Source organism: Scardinius erythrophthalmus (assembly GCF_964197995.2).
Source record: "Scardinius erythrophthalmus genome assembly, chromosome: 1".
Taxonomy (NCBI): Eukaryota; Metazoa; Chordata; class Actinopteri; order Cypriniformes; family Leuciscidae; genus Scardinius; species Scardinius erythrophthalmus.
Genome location: NC_138221.1, coordinates 16757633 through 16773393, shown reverse-complemented (window position 1 = coordinate 16773393; position 15761 = coordinate 16757633). Strand labels below are relative to the sequence as shown.

General features: G+C 38.5%; 1 protein-coding gene across 1 annotated transcript in view; it reads right to left on the bottom strand.

Annotated features, from left to right (window-relative positions):
• Positions 1 to 499: 499 nt before the first annotated feature.
• LOC308689759 (uncharacterized protein) overlaps positions 500 to 15761 on the bottom strand; it is a 44588-nt gene continuing 29326 nt past the window's right edge. The window contains exons 3-5 of the mRNA XM_081363665.1: positions 12799 to 14005; positions 1425 to 1521; positions 500 to 1142 (exon numbers count right to left, since the gene is read on the bottom strand). Of these exons, the coding sequence (XP_081219791.1) occupies positions 1452 to 1521; positions 12799 to 14005 (1277 nt within the window). The 3' untranslated portion in view covers positions 500 to 1142; positions 1425 to 1451. The remainder of the gene's footprint in view (positions 1143 to 1424; positions 1522 to 12798; positions 14006 to 15761) is intronic.

Below are 15761 nucleotides of genomic sequence, written 5' to 3'. Positions count from 1 at the left end.
TTGTTGTCTTTATCCAACTGAGAGATGTAGTTTAAGTATCCTATGTTCATGAAGCGGTTGGGTGATTTGAGCCGCCGTTCGGTCTGTATTACAGAATACTTACGAGACAGAAGGTGCTTTGTTTTAATTTTTTTTATTAATTTCATTTATCTTTTTAAATAATCAATGTATTAATAATAAAAATCAATGAATTAAGCTATATTAATATATTTACATTAATTTCAAGTTATCTCATGGCCCCGTAGTGATTGAAAACCGTGTGTTGTTTAAAGTTCATACTAGTAATTGTTCTGACTTCATGAAGCCTCATGGTGTGAATGAAACATCAAACTGACTAGAAATGTATAATTTAGTTAGGCATTTAAAATCTCTATTGAGAAAAATGAAACATGGAAAGCTCAAAAAGCAATCATATCAGGATAATTCATGACTATTAGAACTAAAATTATTCCTGATTCAAGCAGAATCAGCAGAAAATAAAAAAATGGGCAATAACAATGAGATGTTGATAAAATGAGTTTAATCAATCAATACATGAAGCAAATACAAACATTAAGTAGAAGTGAAGGAGAATGAGACAGATCTGTTTCTTTACTGACTTATAAGAGCCAAAGCATCTCAAGAGAAGAAGAGAAGAAAAGAGTCCAGTTTCAAAGATACATGAAAGTATATATTGCATTTCCAAGAGTAGAAGTGGAAGAGAAACTAGATGTTCTGATGAAAAACAACGAAGAACGAGTTAAAACTTAATATCAGATTCATGTCTCTCTTAAAAGTGTTATGGCCTTTTCTTCAGCTCCTGAACTTTGCCTTCAAAAAATTTTTTTTTTCAGTGTGAATTTTCTGCCAGTCTTTCAGTTCATCTACTGTAGTGAAGCACTGAAACACACACTGCCGTGTCTTTTCTGTGTGAATCTTCAGGACTGACGCCCAATGAAACTGTTTACAGCACAGATCACAGTTAAATGGTCTTTCTTCAGAATGAGAAGAAGTGATTTCAGAGCGAAAGCCTGATCCGCTTCTTTCCAATGTGAACTCTCATGTGAATCTTCAGACTAGATTTACATGTGAAATGGTGACAGATTTACAGGTGACAGATTTTTTGGCTTCTGTTTTTCCTTTCTCGTTTGCATCCATCAGGTCTAGAAGAAACATTAAATCAAGTGAGATTTCAAATGAGAGACAAATTGAAATGTGAAATGAAAAGTGAAGCTCAAAGTCAAGATCACTGATGAGTTCAACAGTCATTTTAATCTCATCAAATCTGGTCAACAACTGCTGTCACGATTATGATCTATTATAATGTCATGAAGATGATTTGTGTTATAAATCACTAGTTTGGTCATGAAACAATGTAAATCTGGTGAGCATCAGCATGTTCTTCATCATGAAGAATGAATGAGGAATCAAGAATAAACACCAACCTCTTTGTTCTTCAGTATCTTGATGTTTCATTCTGCAGGTTCTGGATCACTGGCGTTCTCTCCGTCCTCTCCTTCCAGATGCTTTCTGGCAGTTCTGCTAAAAATGATAATATATGTGATGAGAGATGATCAATGAATATTTCAGATTCTACAATAAGTACTAATAAATAACAAAAATAATAGTGACATTGATCCCGTGTCACCAATGGTTGCAAGGAATACACGATGAAGATGAAGATCAGGTATAAAGTCAGCAAATCCCTTGTTAAAGTCTGTATGGTGCCCTGGTGGCCTGTATACAGTAGCCAGCGCAAATCTCAAATGTGATTTTTTACACTATATATTGTTACATTAAGCACCAACGGTTGCAAGGAACACACGATGAAGATTAAGATCAGGTATAACGTCTTTAATAATCCACTCAGAAGATAATACAAACAAGATAGGCAAATGAAACCAGACAAATGAGAACTGAAAACACTGCCACTTAAATACAAGGCAAATGAGGGTAAAATGACAAACACCTGTGCAGAACAAATGAATGACCCCCCCCCCCCCCCCCCCAGAGCCAATTAATGCCTGTCTTGTGCTTTGAAAAATATTTTTTTTTTACAGAATTCATATTTTCTCTTTTTATTTGTCTTATCTTATAATTTTTGTGGGTATAATGAGTAAGTTAAGAATAAATTATTTTTAATTACTGTATTTAAAAAGAAGCTCATATTCTCGTGACTGGCGGATACATTTAAATAGCATGAAGATGTGGGAGAGCTACAAACAGGCTGGTGCATCGGGATCTGTGGCAGCACAGCTGTCACACAGCTATCAAAGCATGGTAAAAACAGACAGTACCTGTACAAATCCGTTAATATTATAAAATTGCTTGCTAAATTAGGCCTCCCTTTCCACAGACATCGTGAAGATACTGATGCAGAAGCAAGGGGGAATTATTTAAGCATATGTAATTTGTTTTCAAAATACGACCCTGATTTTGAATCCATGCAGTCCAAATATTTTAAAGGAACACTTCGACCTTTTGGGACTTTAGCTTATTCACCGTATCCCTCAGAGTTAGATTAGTCCATACATACCTTTTTCATCTCCGTGCGTGCTTTAAGTCTGTTTGACGCACCCACTGCTAGCCTAGCTTAGCACAAAGACTGGATGTAAATGGCTACAGCTAGCATACTAATCCCAATAAGTGACAAAATAACGCCAACATTTTCCTATTTACATGTTGTGATTTGTAGTCACAGTGTGTACAAATAACAAGGTCATATGAGACAGCCATTTTTTAAACGTTTAAATACTGGGAACTATTTCCTAGTAAGAAGCACTGCTACTTGTGCGGAGTGATGAGCCCAGCACCCGAGAAGTGCCGTGTTAGGAGCAGAGAGTTCGCTCAAAGTTGGACTAATAGTCAGCAATTACTAAATAGTAAATGCAAAGTTTAAAATCATGTGTGTTTGCTGTATTGTAAAGAGCTGCGACAATAAACAGGGGAATTCCAACCAAAAACGCTGACCTGATGAATCAATGGCTACTTGCTCTGGATATAGATCTAAACACACCTGTAGACTAGAGATGCGCTTTTGGCGGTTACAGCCGCGGACTCCGTGGATCGGGCGGATGACGTGATGAAAAATTATATTTTAATTAAATTCGGGTGGGTGGCGGGCGGTGGAACCAAGTCATCAGCAGTGCCTTGCCAATCAGCGGATGAAGGGCGGGAGCGGTTTTGAAAATTGGTCAAAAACGTTGGTGCGGATGGATGATGGGTTTTGTGATGCGGTTGCGGATGAAATAATAGCCCATCCGAGCATCTCTACTGTAGACATTATCAAGGACTATCGCGTTTGCTCAGAACAATTCACTGAGGATGACTATTTTGAACGTGTGCTGAAGGATAACGTTACGGCCATCCTATCGATAGTAAAGACAGGACAAAGTGGATCACCTGCGGCTGTGGTAAGTGTTCCGTTATGTTTTTAGATGACTAGCCTACTGTTACAGTGCCATTAGCTACTGTAGATGTAATGTAAGTGACACTATTACATGAATAGAGTGCTCACTACTATTACAGTTTTTCCCGGGCTCCATGTATGCCCTGTGATGTTATTATTGTGTTGTCACAAACGCGCTCTATCACCCCAGTAACAAATAAGCGGCGCTAAAGGTAACTTTCAGGACTGAAGCCTTCAACTTGCTAATGAAATGGAGGGGGGATGGGCAGTTTTCATTTTTGAGAAACAGTGACCTTGTTTGTGAAATAGTAGGCTACTCCCGTTCTGATTCTCCCCTCGACCCCAGTCTGTTTGGCATTGTCTATCTGCTTCCAAAGTTTGTAACTCCTCGTCTGTGTATTCTGGCTCAAAACGATATGGTTCTGGATCTTGGTTTGATACCAAATAAAAATCCTCTGACAATTCCTCAAAGTCAGCCATGATCATGAATCATGTTTGCTACTAGCTATAGTCACGTTGGTTTTGTTGACAGAACGGCGCTTCCCGGGTGCTGGGCTCATCACTCCGCCCAAGTAGCAGTGCTTCGCCTTCTGAGAATATAGTTCCCAGTATTTAAACATTTAAAAAATGTCTGTGTCTCATATGACCTTGTTATTTGTACACACTGTGACTATACAAATCACAACATGTAAATAGGAAAATGTTGGCATTATTTTGTCACTTATTGGGATTAGTATGCTAGCTGTAGCCATTTACATCAAGTCTTTGTGCTAAGCTAGCCAAACAGTGGCTCAAACAAACAAGCTAGTGCGTCAAACAGACTTAAAGCACGCACGGAGATGAAAAAGGTATGTATGGACTTATCTAACTCTGGGGGATATGGTGAATAAGCTAAAGTTCCAAAAAGTTGAAGTGTTCCTTTAAAGGGTAAGTAAACCCTAAACCAACTTTTTTTAGTTAATGATCTGTAAGAATGGGGCTTTATTAGTGCTGTTCATTGATTCAAGTAACTTTTTTGACATTTGGGTATAAAGTGTTTTAATTTTACAATATATGGTGTAAAAACGTCTGAGTGCTGCCCTCTTAAGGTTGAACGGTGGCTACTGCAGTTGAATTTTCCTATTGGATGTTGCGGTGGCAAGTGGCGTAAAAGGTGGCAGGTGACGTAAGCAGGTTCCAGCTCTACCACGCCCCTGGTACGAGCTAGCGTAGATTTATCTGTGTACAGTGGTCAGGAGGGTACGTTGGTGTAGTGTTGCTGGTTGCAACAGCACTGCTGGACTGCATAACTTTACAGCAGACTTGGAAAATAGGCGCCAGTGTTTGCATGCACTTGGCTTGGAAGACCGTGAGTGTGAAACATGCATTTTCGCGGGATTGCTTCTCCAACGCAATAGAGGTGGAAATGGGCTTCTCCACACAGCTCGCGCTGAACAGCGACGCAGTGCCAAACGCTGCTCTTCCTGCATGGACTCCACCACAGCAGCGGCGTCTTGATGTGAGTGATCATATTTAATCACAATTTATGGTTAGGCTAAAGTTATTCCTCTGGGGTCGACAAACGCGTCGGCGCATTTTGCTGGATTTTTTCACATAGCGGCAAAATATGAATATGCCTATATAGAGAGCGCGCGCTATTGACATCAACTTGATAAAACTAGAGAATGACGGGCTATGATAAAACTCATCAGATGCATGTACTTTACGTCGTCTTGCGAACCTGTGAGCAAACTCCATTTTAGAGTCTGACAGCAGGTCTCAGGTGCACGCCCACCCCGCTCACGGTTCGTCCCCTCTCTCTCCGCTGGGGTCTGCCCACTTTTCTAGCATTTTTCAAATATTGACAGTGGGTGGAGTCAGGCTCTGACCAGGGGTTTAGTTACCCTTTAACTGCACAAGCCGAGACTTTCAGAATGAAATAATTGCATTGTGTGCAGAGCTCGTACACGAGAACGAGTACACAAGACTGGTTTTCTTGCTGTTATTGCTGATGAAGCAAAGTCCTCAAAGACCAGCAACTTTCTGTTTGCATTAGATACACGGTGGGACTTCAGATCAAGGAGCGATTTATTTGCTTTGTTGACTGTTCCAATTCTCGCGAAGCTGCAGGGATTGTTTCTGGCATTAAAGAAGGATTGCAGTCGTGTGGGCTGAAGGACATTCCTGTAATTGCACAGGCATATGATGGAGCCTCTGTAATGTCCCCCACATTTGAGTGGAGTTCAGCAACGGATCAGAGAGGAATTCCCCTTTGCTGTGTATGTGCATTGCATGGCACATAAACTAAATCTTGTATTCGTTTAATCGTGTACAGTGAATAGAGACATTAAAACCTGTCTAAATGTCATTGACAAATTATATTTTACCGTTGCAGATTTCTCATGATGCAGAAAACACTAGCTCTTAAACAAAAGAGCTAGTTCGGCAAAGTGAAACACGATGGGCTTGCAAATATAGGTGTGTTTCTGCTGTCAAGTCAAGTCAAGTCATCTTCATTTATATAGCGCTTTTAACAATGTAGATTGTTTAAAAGCAGCTTTACAGAGATAATCATATAATTTAAGGTAACAGAGATTGTTTTGGCTTTTGTGACGAGCGTCCTCGGAGGAATCAGCGTCGCCCTGGCAACAGACACAAAACACCTGCACGTCCTTACAGCGGGCTGATCGGTCACAGCTGCACCTCATCAGCCCACAGCCACAAAAGCAGCACGCGCTGAGCAGACAGATAGACTCTGGTCTCGAGCTGAATGTATTGCTGGACTAACCTTTCTCTCTGTTCCCCTCAGAAAGCAGCGAGTGACCGACAGCCCACCACTTTGGAGCACGTTTGGACACCCACTTTCGTTTGGATTGAACACTGTAGAGCACTTGGAGCACCAGCCATCACACACCGGCTCACCGACTTTCTTCACCTTTCAGTTTGTCATTGTAAATAAAATCGACCCTCCGGGGCCTTTTCACTAAGCCTGCCTTGTCGAGTGATTCTTCACCCCGTGACACTTTATAGCAGAGTTAAGTTATTTTCCAATTTCCATCTAAAGTTAGTTTTGATTGATTTCGTTACGTCGCAACGATCATTTGTTATTAAATTAGGGGCCGCTAAGACGACACCATTCTCTCTACACAGACTTTAAACGCGAACCTGTGAGAAACACTGATGGCGGTCACATGCGCATTTAAAATGGGTTCTATAATTATGTGCGTTTGAATATACGCAGGTTTGGAATTCCCTACAAGCCAAGCCTAAACAAAGTACTTGTCTTTCCTTATAAATTTTGATAAAGAATTTTATTTTATTTTGTTGCTTTGGGGTAGGAACGCGAAACGAATTTCCCCGACAACGCCTTATCTGTATAGTGGTAGTGGGATCCTCCATAGGGAGAGACTAGTTGGCACTTCAGCACTGCGTTGTCATCGGTCCAGGCGAAGGTCCTTCGTCAGATCTGGATATGGCCTGGATCCGGTAGGCTGCAGGAAAAACCTCGGGATAAACAAAGATACTAAAATTAGCGTAGATGCCATTCTTCTCATGATGTAACGAGTACATCAGGATTTATGGGAAGTGTTCCCGGTTCCGGCTGACCTACTATATGCAGCCTAACATTAAATTATAGAAGTCTATAATGTATTATGTGAATGCTAGGTCAAAGAGATGTGTCTAGATTTGAACTGACAGAGTGTGTCTGCTTCCCGGACAATGGTAGGAAGACTGTTCCAGAGTTTTGGTGCTAAATAGGAAAAGGATCTACCGCCAGCAGTCGATTTTGATATTCTAGGTATTAGGAACTGGCCGGAATTTTGAGATCGCAATAGACGTGACTGACTATAATGTGTTAAGAGCTCGCTCAAGTACTGCGGAGCTAAACCATTTAGTGCTTTGTAAGTGATCAGCAATATTTTAAAATTTATGCAATGTTTAATAGGGAGCCAATGTCAAGTCAAGTCAAGTATATTTGTATAGCGCTTTTCACAATACAGATTGTATCAAAGCAGCTTCACAGTATTAAATTAAAATAAAACAACAAGGTTTGTTTCTAATGGAATTTATTGATTGATAAAATTAAATTAAATATCCCCAAAATATACCCAACTGAGCAAGCCAAAGGCAACGGTGGCAAGGAACTGAAAAACTCCATCAAGTGACCTAATGGAGAAAAAAAAAAACCTTGGGAGAACCCAGGCTCAGTCGGGGGCCAGTTTTCCTCTGGCGTTTATGAACTAGAGGCCGGATTGTAGTTTGAACTGTAAGATTAAAAATATTATATGAATGCCTGGCTGAAGAGATGCGTCTTTAATCTAGTTTTAAACTGGGAGAGCGAGTCTGAGCAACTAACAGTATCCGGAAGACTATTCCAGAGTTTTGGAGCTAAATGTGAAAATGCTCTCCCTCCTTTGGTGGATCTGGATATCCTAGGTATGACCAAAAGCCTTGAATTTAGTGATCTTAAAGAGCGCGATGGATTATAGGGCGATAGAAGATCAGTTAAATAGACTGTAGCTAAGCCGTATAGGGCTTTATTAGTCAGTAGCAATACCTTGTAATTAATACAGAACTTTATAGGTAACCAATGTAGTGATGATAAAATCGGTGTTATATGATCACATTTTCTTGATCTAGTAAGAACTCTAGCGGCTGCATTTTGGACCAACTGTAGCTTGTTTATTGAGGATGCAGGACAACCGGCTAATAAAGCATTACGGTAATCTAGTCTCGAGGTCATGAATGCATGAACTAACTTTTCTGCATCAGAAACTGATAGCATATTACATAGCTTAGCAATGTTTCTAAGGTGGAAAAAGGCTGTTTTTGTAACATATGAAATATGATTTTCAAAAGACAGGTTGCCATCCAGTATAACACCCAGGTCTTTTACTGTAGAGGATAAAGTAACAGGACATCCTACTATGTTAAAGTTGTATTGTGAGAGGTTTTGTGGGCGCTTTTTTGAACCGATAAGTAGTACCTCTCTCTTGTCTGGATTTAATAAAAGAAAATTACGCGTCATCCAATCTTTTATATCTTTAACACACTCTGTCAATTTGGATAATTTAGCGTTTTCATCCGGCCGTGATGAAATATATATTTGAGTGTCATCAGCGTAATAATGGAAACTAATTCCATGTTTTCTTAGAATATTTCCAAGTGGCAGCATATATATTGAGAATAATAGAGGGCCTAACACAGATCCCTGCGGCACTCCATAGTTTACTGATGTTATGATCGATTTTTCTCCATTTAAATAGACAAAATGGTAGCGGTCAGATAAGTATGATCTGAACCAGCTTAATGCTTGTCCTTGAACACCAGTATAATTTTGTAGTTGATCTAAGAGTATTGTGTGATCTATAGTATCGAACGCAGCACTAAGATCAAGTAAAACTAATATTGAGATACAGTATTGGTCAGGAGCTAAAAGTAAATCATTTGTGATTTTAACGAGCGCAGTTTCAGTGCTATGGTGCGGCCTGAATCCAGACTGAAACTTTTCATAGATGTCATTTTCTTGCAAGAAAGAGCCAAGTTGAGCGGACACCACTTTTTCTAATATTTTAGACATAAATGGAAGATTTGAAATGGGTCTATAATTTGCTAGGTTATTATGATCTAATTGTGGTTTCTTAATGAGAGGTTTTATAACTGCCAGTTTAAATGTTCTTGGAACAAGACCTGAAGATAAAGATGAGTTAATAATATTGAGGAGAGGCTCTTCCACTATAGGTAACACTTCTTTCAGTAGTGTAGTTGGTATAGGATCTAATAAACATGTTGTTGTTTTAGATGAAGTGATACGTTTATTTAACTCTTTTTGTTCTATAGTTGTAAAGCACTGTAATTGTTCTTGCGGGTTGATAATTGAAGCTGAATTATAAGGCGCGATTGAAGATCGAACGTTTACAATTGTTTCTGATGTTTCTATTTTCTCAGTGAAGAGTTCATGAAATCATTACTACTAAACTGTAACGGGATATTATGTTCAGGTGACATCTGTTTTATTGTTAATCTAGCCACGGTGTTAAATAAAAACCTTGGATTATTTTGGTTATTTTCTATTAGTTTGCGGAGGTGCTCAGCACCTAGGGCCTTTTTATAACGTGACATATTGTCTTTCCACGTGTTTCTAAAGAGCTCTAAATTAGTTTGTTTCCATTTACGCTCTAAATTACGGGTTTCTCTCTTTAGAACATGCGTAGTATTGTTGTACCATGGTGCTTTACTTTTCTCTCTGACCTTTTTTATTCTAATGGGTGCAACAATATCCAATGTTCTAGAGAGAATGGTGCTCATAGTGCTAGTTAGTTCTTCTAGTTCATCTGTTTGTTTGGGTTCATGGCCCTGAGTGTGGCATGTGATGCTGTATTCAATTGTGACAAGAACGGCATCAGTCCTTTTCTAGGCATGTATGCAAGCTTTAAGATTCACCCTCAGCTTGTGACAGCTAAAATGGATCTTGTGAAATGTGCAATCGCATCGCCGATCACCCTTAAAAAACTTCGGAAACTACGGAAGGATAGATATCCAAACTGCTGCAACTTGCACTCACACTGCCAGTTGGCTCTGCTACGTCAGAAAGAAGTTTCTCAGTTATGAGAAGAATCAGAAACTGGCTCCGATCTGCAATGGCTCAGGACAGATTCTCGGATCTTTCCCTACTGCATATAGAGAACGACTTGACTGCAAATTTATCAGAAGAGAAGATAGTGGACATCTATGCAACTCAGAAAAAGAGGCAGCTTCTTCTGCATTAGTTAGATATGTTTTTATGATATTCTTTGTATAGCAGTCCTTGTTCATTGTAAATGTATTTTAAATGTAGATGGTATGATATATGAAATATGGTACCCCATATAAAAAAATCTGAGTTTGTGGTCTGCCGGTAGGTGTCCCCCCCCCCCCATCCCCCATCCAAGTCACAATAATGAGAAATGTTGTCTTAGTAATTATGACTTAGTGTCTTATAATAATTAGAAACTTTCTCGTAATAACTTAACATTGCATGATAACGAGATCCTTTCTCATAATAACAACTTAACATCTCATAATGAGAAATGTTCATAATAATTTTAACTCAATATCTCATAATAATGTGAAAAATGTGAAACAGAATGCAAGCAACCACCAAGATGTCCAGTGTAATGGAAATTTTATTCTTACTTATGCTTTTGTAATGGAAACTTTATTCTTGCTTATCTTGAAGCTCGAGTGAAATATGGTGGGATATCTTGTCCTTAGTGGGATGTGTTCCCACCATGGGCGCCAGTTTGGTTTGAAATGTGCTGGGACAGAGACGCATTCGGAAGTGCATTTTCAGAAGTGCTGGGTACAGTGACGCATTCATTTTTTTTTCTCGCTTTCGCGCAGGTTATGTTTTGAAAGACGATGTCCTGTAGCTCAGGCACGGCCCCACTTTTAAACAGGCCCACCCAAAAAAAAAAAAAAAAAAAAAAAAAAAAAAATTAGCCTACTATATTCTAATTTTGTCAATAATCATTAGGGGTGTAACGGTTCACAAAATTCATGGTTCGGTTCGATACGATACACTTGTGTCACGGTTCGGTACGGTTCGGTTCGGTACGTTTTCCATACAGCAAAAATAAATAAATGCCAGAGAAATTTCCTTGAATTTTTTTTATTATTATTATTATTTGATTTAATGAAACTAACATCATAAAGTATGATTTTTTTTATTGATTTTTTTGGTTGCTTTTTTTACTGAACAAAAATGGAGCTATACTTGACTCTTCTTATGAGCATATAAAACCATGGCACAATGTTTCTTCCTGGTTTCCACGTCAGCGCTGTTTGATCCGTTAATAACAGAGAAATGTGCATGTTTCTCACTAGATCTCGCAGCGATGTTATTACTTCTGTGGCGAATTCAAAAAGCATTTGAAATTCAAATGCTTTCTTTACTGGTCTGGATCTCTTAGCGCTGTTTGGTAGTGTTGCTTGATCAGGCTCGCGCATGGGGCTCGCGAGTCCCGCTTCACAGGTCAAAACTGATAAACGGTCCACACAAACACAATAAGAGTAGCTCAGTGTCGTTCCTTACATTGCATTTGCCAGTTGATGTTGTGGTCGCGCCGCGCTTTCCACCCGCGACGCGCTTTCATTTGAAATAACGGAATTTTTGTCGGCAGAAAAAATGGTCCAACGAACCGTTCGGTACGTAATGCGTACCGAAAACCGAACCGAATGCCTCGTACCGAACGGTTCGATACGAATACGCGTATCGTTACACCCCTAATAATTATATAAAAAAAATCTCCAATAAGCTCATAATTTGTGCTAAAATAGTGTTTAGTTATAAAAACCATTTTAAAAATGCTGGTTATATTTTGATGTTTCTGCGCAAGTTCAGCAGACAGTGAGGTTCGGGTTTGTTCCGATCAGAGCTCGTGAGTGGAGAGCGCATTCAAGCGCACGACCGCACACATAAAGCTTGCCACAAAGAACCGGTAAAAGTAATGATTATGACTCCGTCTAAATGTGTCTAAATACGCTGTGAATGTGAATGTGCATTATACGCTGAGTTTCGGTTCATTTATGAGACGAACTCCAGTTCACTTGCCGGCGCCTCCAATGTCGTGATTATCTGCCATATTTACTTCTTATTTAGGCTATTAAATCCAGGCAATTGGTTCATGAAACATTGATTAAAATTAAGATATAATTAATACAAAACGAAATTAAATTTAAAGAAAGGCAGCTATTCTGTCTGAGGTCTCTGTGAAAGTTGTAAAGCGGTCTTTTAGTGCCGCTTTCAGAGTGCTCTCGTCCGTAACCTAGAACTGACACGTTGTTTTTTCCCTCATAAATGCGAACACGGAAAATAAAATAAAATGAATATTATAATGTTTTTGTTTTTTTTGTTGGGTCATACAATGATTACCAAATTTCTCTCTCATACTGCTCCTCACAACCACTGAAAACGGTAAAAAAAAAATCGAACCAAAAGTCAAATTAATATGGACGGAAGTTAAAAGTGGTGGGTACAAAATTACTAATGACGAAATCTGGTGGGTACGCGGTATAGTATTGTCATTATTATAGGTCTAGCTGTATGATATATCATAAACAGAAGAATGTTCCTTACCACATGCTGCTATCCACCTCCAGCTAATCATTATTTTTATTTTTGCTCTTCTGATGGTTTTCAGCTTTCTCTTACTGCAAATTGTATAGTTGTCTTGTATCATGGTGTATAGCGGCCCAGCACCCAAAATACTATCAAAACACTCCATTCTTCGTGAAAGATGGAAAAAATAGCGCAGGAAACAAAAACCTTGAAAAAATTATAAACGACCCCACCAAATCACAGAGATGCCGATTCGCACGGGACTAATATTATCACAGGTCCTTGGTGTTCGTCGACATGAATGCGCAGCACATAAAGATGAACTACTTACTGTGATCTCAGACTGCGGTGATCCGGTTTCTCCACAGCATGGATCTTCATGTGTAGTTTCAGGTGACTTTTAAAAGAGAAGCTCTTTTCACACTGATCACACGTGTGCGGCTTCTCTCCAGTGTGGATTCTCTCGTGTGTTTTATGAACTGCTGAACAAATGAATCTCTTGTCACAGTGTGAACACTTGTACGGTTTTTCTCCAGTGTGGATCCTTTCATGTGATTTCAGATGTGATGATCGACTGAATCTCTTGTCACAGTGTGAACACTTGTAAGGTTTTTCTCCAGTGTGAATTCTCTGGTGCTCTTTTAAACTGTTTGCTGTAATAAAAGTCTTCTCACACTCAAAGCACACGTACTCTCTCACACCAGTGTGAATTTTCTGATGATTATGTAAACTATACAGCCGTGAAAAACTCTTTCCACACACAGAACATGAATGCGGCTTCTCCTTCGTATGAACTGTCAGGTGTGACTTCAGGTGTGATGCCCTAAGAAATGTTTTCCCGCACTGATCACATGTGAACGGCTTCTCACCAGTGTGGATCTTCATGTGTTCTTTAAAGTGTGATGATTGTGTGAAACTCTTCCCGCACTGATCACATGCATTCGGCTTTTCTCCAGTGTGGACGCTCATGTGAAAATTAAGATGTTGTTTTTGTGTGAAGCTCTTCCCACACTGATCACATGTGAACGGCTTCTCTCCGGTGTGGATCCTCATGTGTCTTTTAAGGTTTGCTGATCCTGTGAAACTCTTCCCACACTGATCACATGTGAACGACTTCTCTCCGGTGTGGATCCTCATGTGTTCTTTAAAGTGTGATGATTGTGTGAAACTCTTCCCGCATTGATCACATGCATTCGGCTTTTCTCCAGTGTGGGCGCTCATGTGAAAATTAAGATGTTGTTTTTGTGTGAAGCTCTTTCCGCACTGATCACATGTGAACGGCTTCTCTCCAGTGTGGATCCTCATGTGTCTTTTAAGGTTTGCTGATCCTGTGAAACTCTTCCCACACTGATCGCATGCATTTGGCTTTTCTCCAGTGTGAACTCTCATGTGAATCTCAAGACTTTGTTTGCGTGTGTAACTATTTCCACACTGAGTGGAGGTTGTAAATTTCTTGGCTCTTCTTTTCTTTAAAAATGTCTGTTTATTCTTTGAGCGACTCAAGTGTTCTTCACTCTCCTCGTTCTCTTCCATCAGATCTGAAGTGAAAGAAAAAAATCATCAAAATAATACAAAGAGAAAAAAAATGAAGTGAAAGGACATAAAAGTAGACAACTGCTATAAAATATTACCATTTTTTTTCTTTTTAAAAATATTAATTAAATAAAGTTAAATAAAGTTAAATAAAGCGAGTTCCCCTGTGTTCCAGTTCGAGTTTGGCGAACTCAATTCTCGCTCTGCTTGCCACAGAAACGTCACACTGTGTCCTCTTAGTTTAATTACAAGAACAGAAGCTTTTTGCAGTCCAGTGGAGCAGATTGTATATTATTATATTTTGGATTTATTATTATTTGTTATACATTGAATTTATCTTAACAAAAAACACCAGGGTGTGACATATGACAACAGTGTCTGTAGAGATTTCACAAGCTGAAAGTCTAGACTGATCCTCTCGTTTAAAACTCCCTATATTATATTAACATATAACCTTTATTTCGCTATTAAACATCTAAATTATTACAGCTGTGTGGAGTTTATGATCTCCGCGAGACAAATTCTGTGTAAACGCACAGATAAAAACATTAATAATTCTGATGACATGCCAGATGAGATGGACTCTGTATTTGTGATAATGTGATACAGTCAGAACATTGTTCTGATTATTTTTCAATGTATGCATATTGCATATATAATATTCCAGCATATTCCATTCTTCACATAAACCCTTTAAAACTGTTGTTGAAAGTGAATGCTTATATTTATGCAAAGTTGATAGACTTCCCCGTCATTTATTTATGTTGAAATATAGTTCATATTTTGCCTATAGTTCATATAAATGCTGTTGTTATAAATAAAATATGCAACTGAGAGCACTAAGGTACATTGAAGTAGCAATGTTTTTTATTCAGGTGGTTTAGAATGTTTTTTAATGTGTTTGAATGATTTTTAAATGCTTTATTTGTTACGTGTTATTTAAAAAAGACGCTTTAGTGACCGTACACTTATTTATTTTTGCACTCTTTTTTACTCCTATAGGATTTAGTCTATTTATTATTTGGTTTTGTATGCAAGTGAAATTACTGAAATTACAGCATTGAAAACAAGTGTTAACCAGATTTATAGTTCAATGCTATTGCTTTATTTCTAAACAGAATTGTAATTGTCAAAAACAGAAATAAAACAATAAATACGTTTATTTGTTAAGTTTACAAGTTTTGTATCAGGGACATAAATAGGCAAATAATCGGCATTGGTAGGGATGCAAGATATATCGGCCACCATATCGTATCGACTGATATATGTTAATTTTTAATGTTATCGTTATCGTCCCAATAAGAAAATTTGGCCAATATATTAAAGCCGATAAATAATGGAATATTTCATTCAGATGAGTGATGAGAGTTTTAAATTGCTTAAAATATGATTGGATCACTTCCAAAAGGAAAATACAGTTCAGTGCAACATCTGCAGTGCAACTCTATCATATAGGCTACATTATATTATGATGAGAACATTATAATTGTGTGTTTGGGTCATGGCTTTTAACGGTGAGACTTACTTTTTAACACATTTGGATTTAGATTTATCGGATAATATATCGGTTATCGGCTTACAAATATAAAGAATTATCAGTTATCGAACAATGTTCATATCGGTGCATCCCTAGGTATTGATCATAAAAAACAGTATTGTTGATCACTAATTATCTGGGCTCTTTATACAACATGATTGGAGGACAAGAAAATAATCTCAATTATTGAGCCTTTTTTACACAAATGGCACAGTGTTGACCAC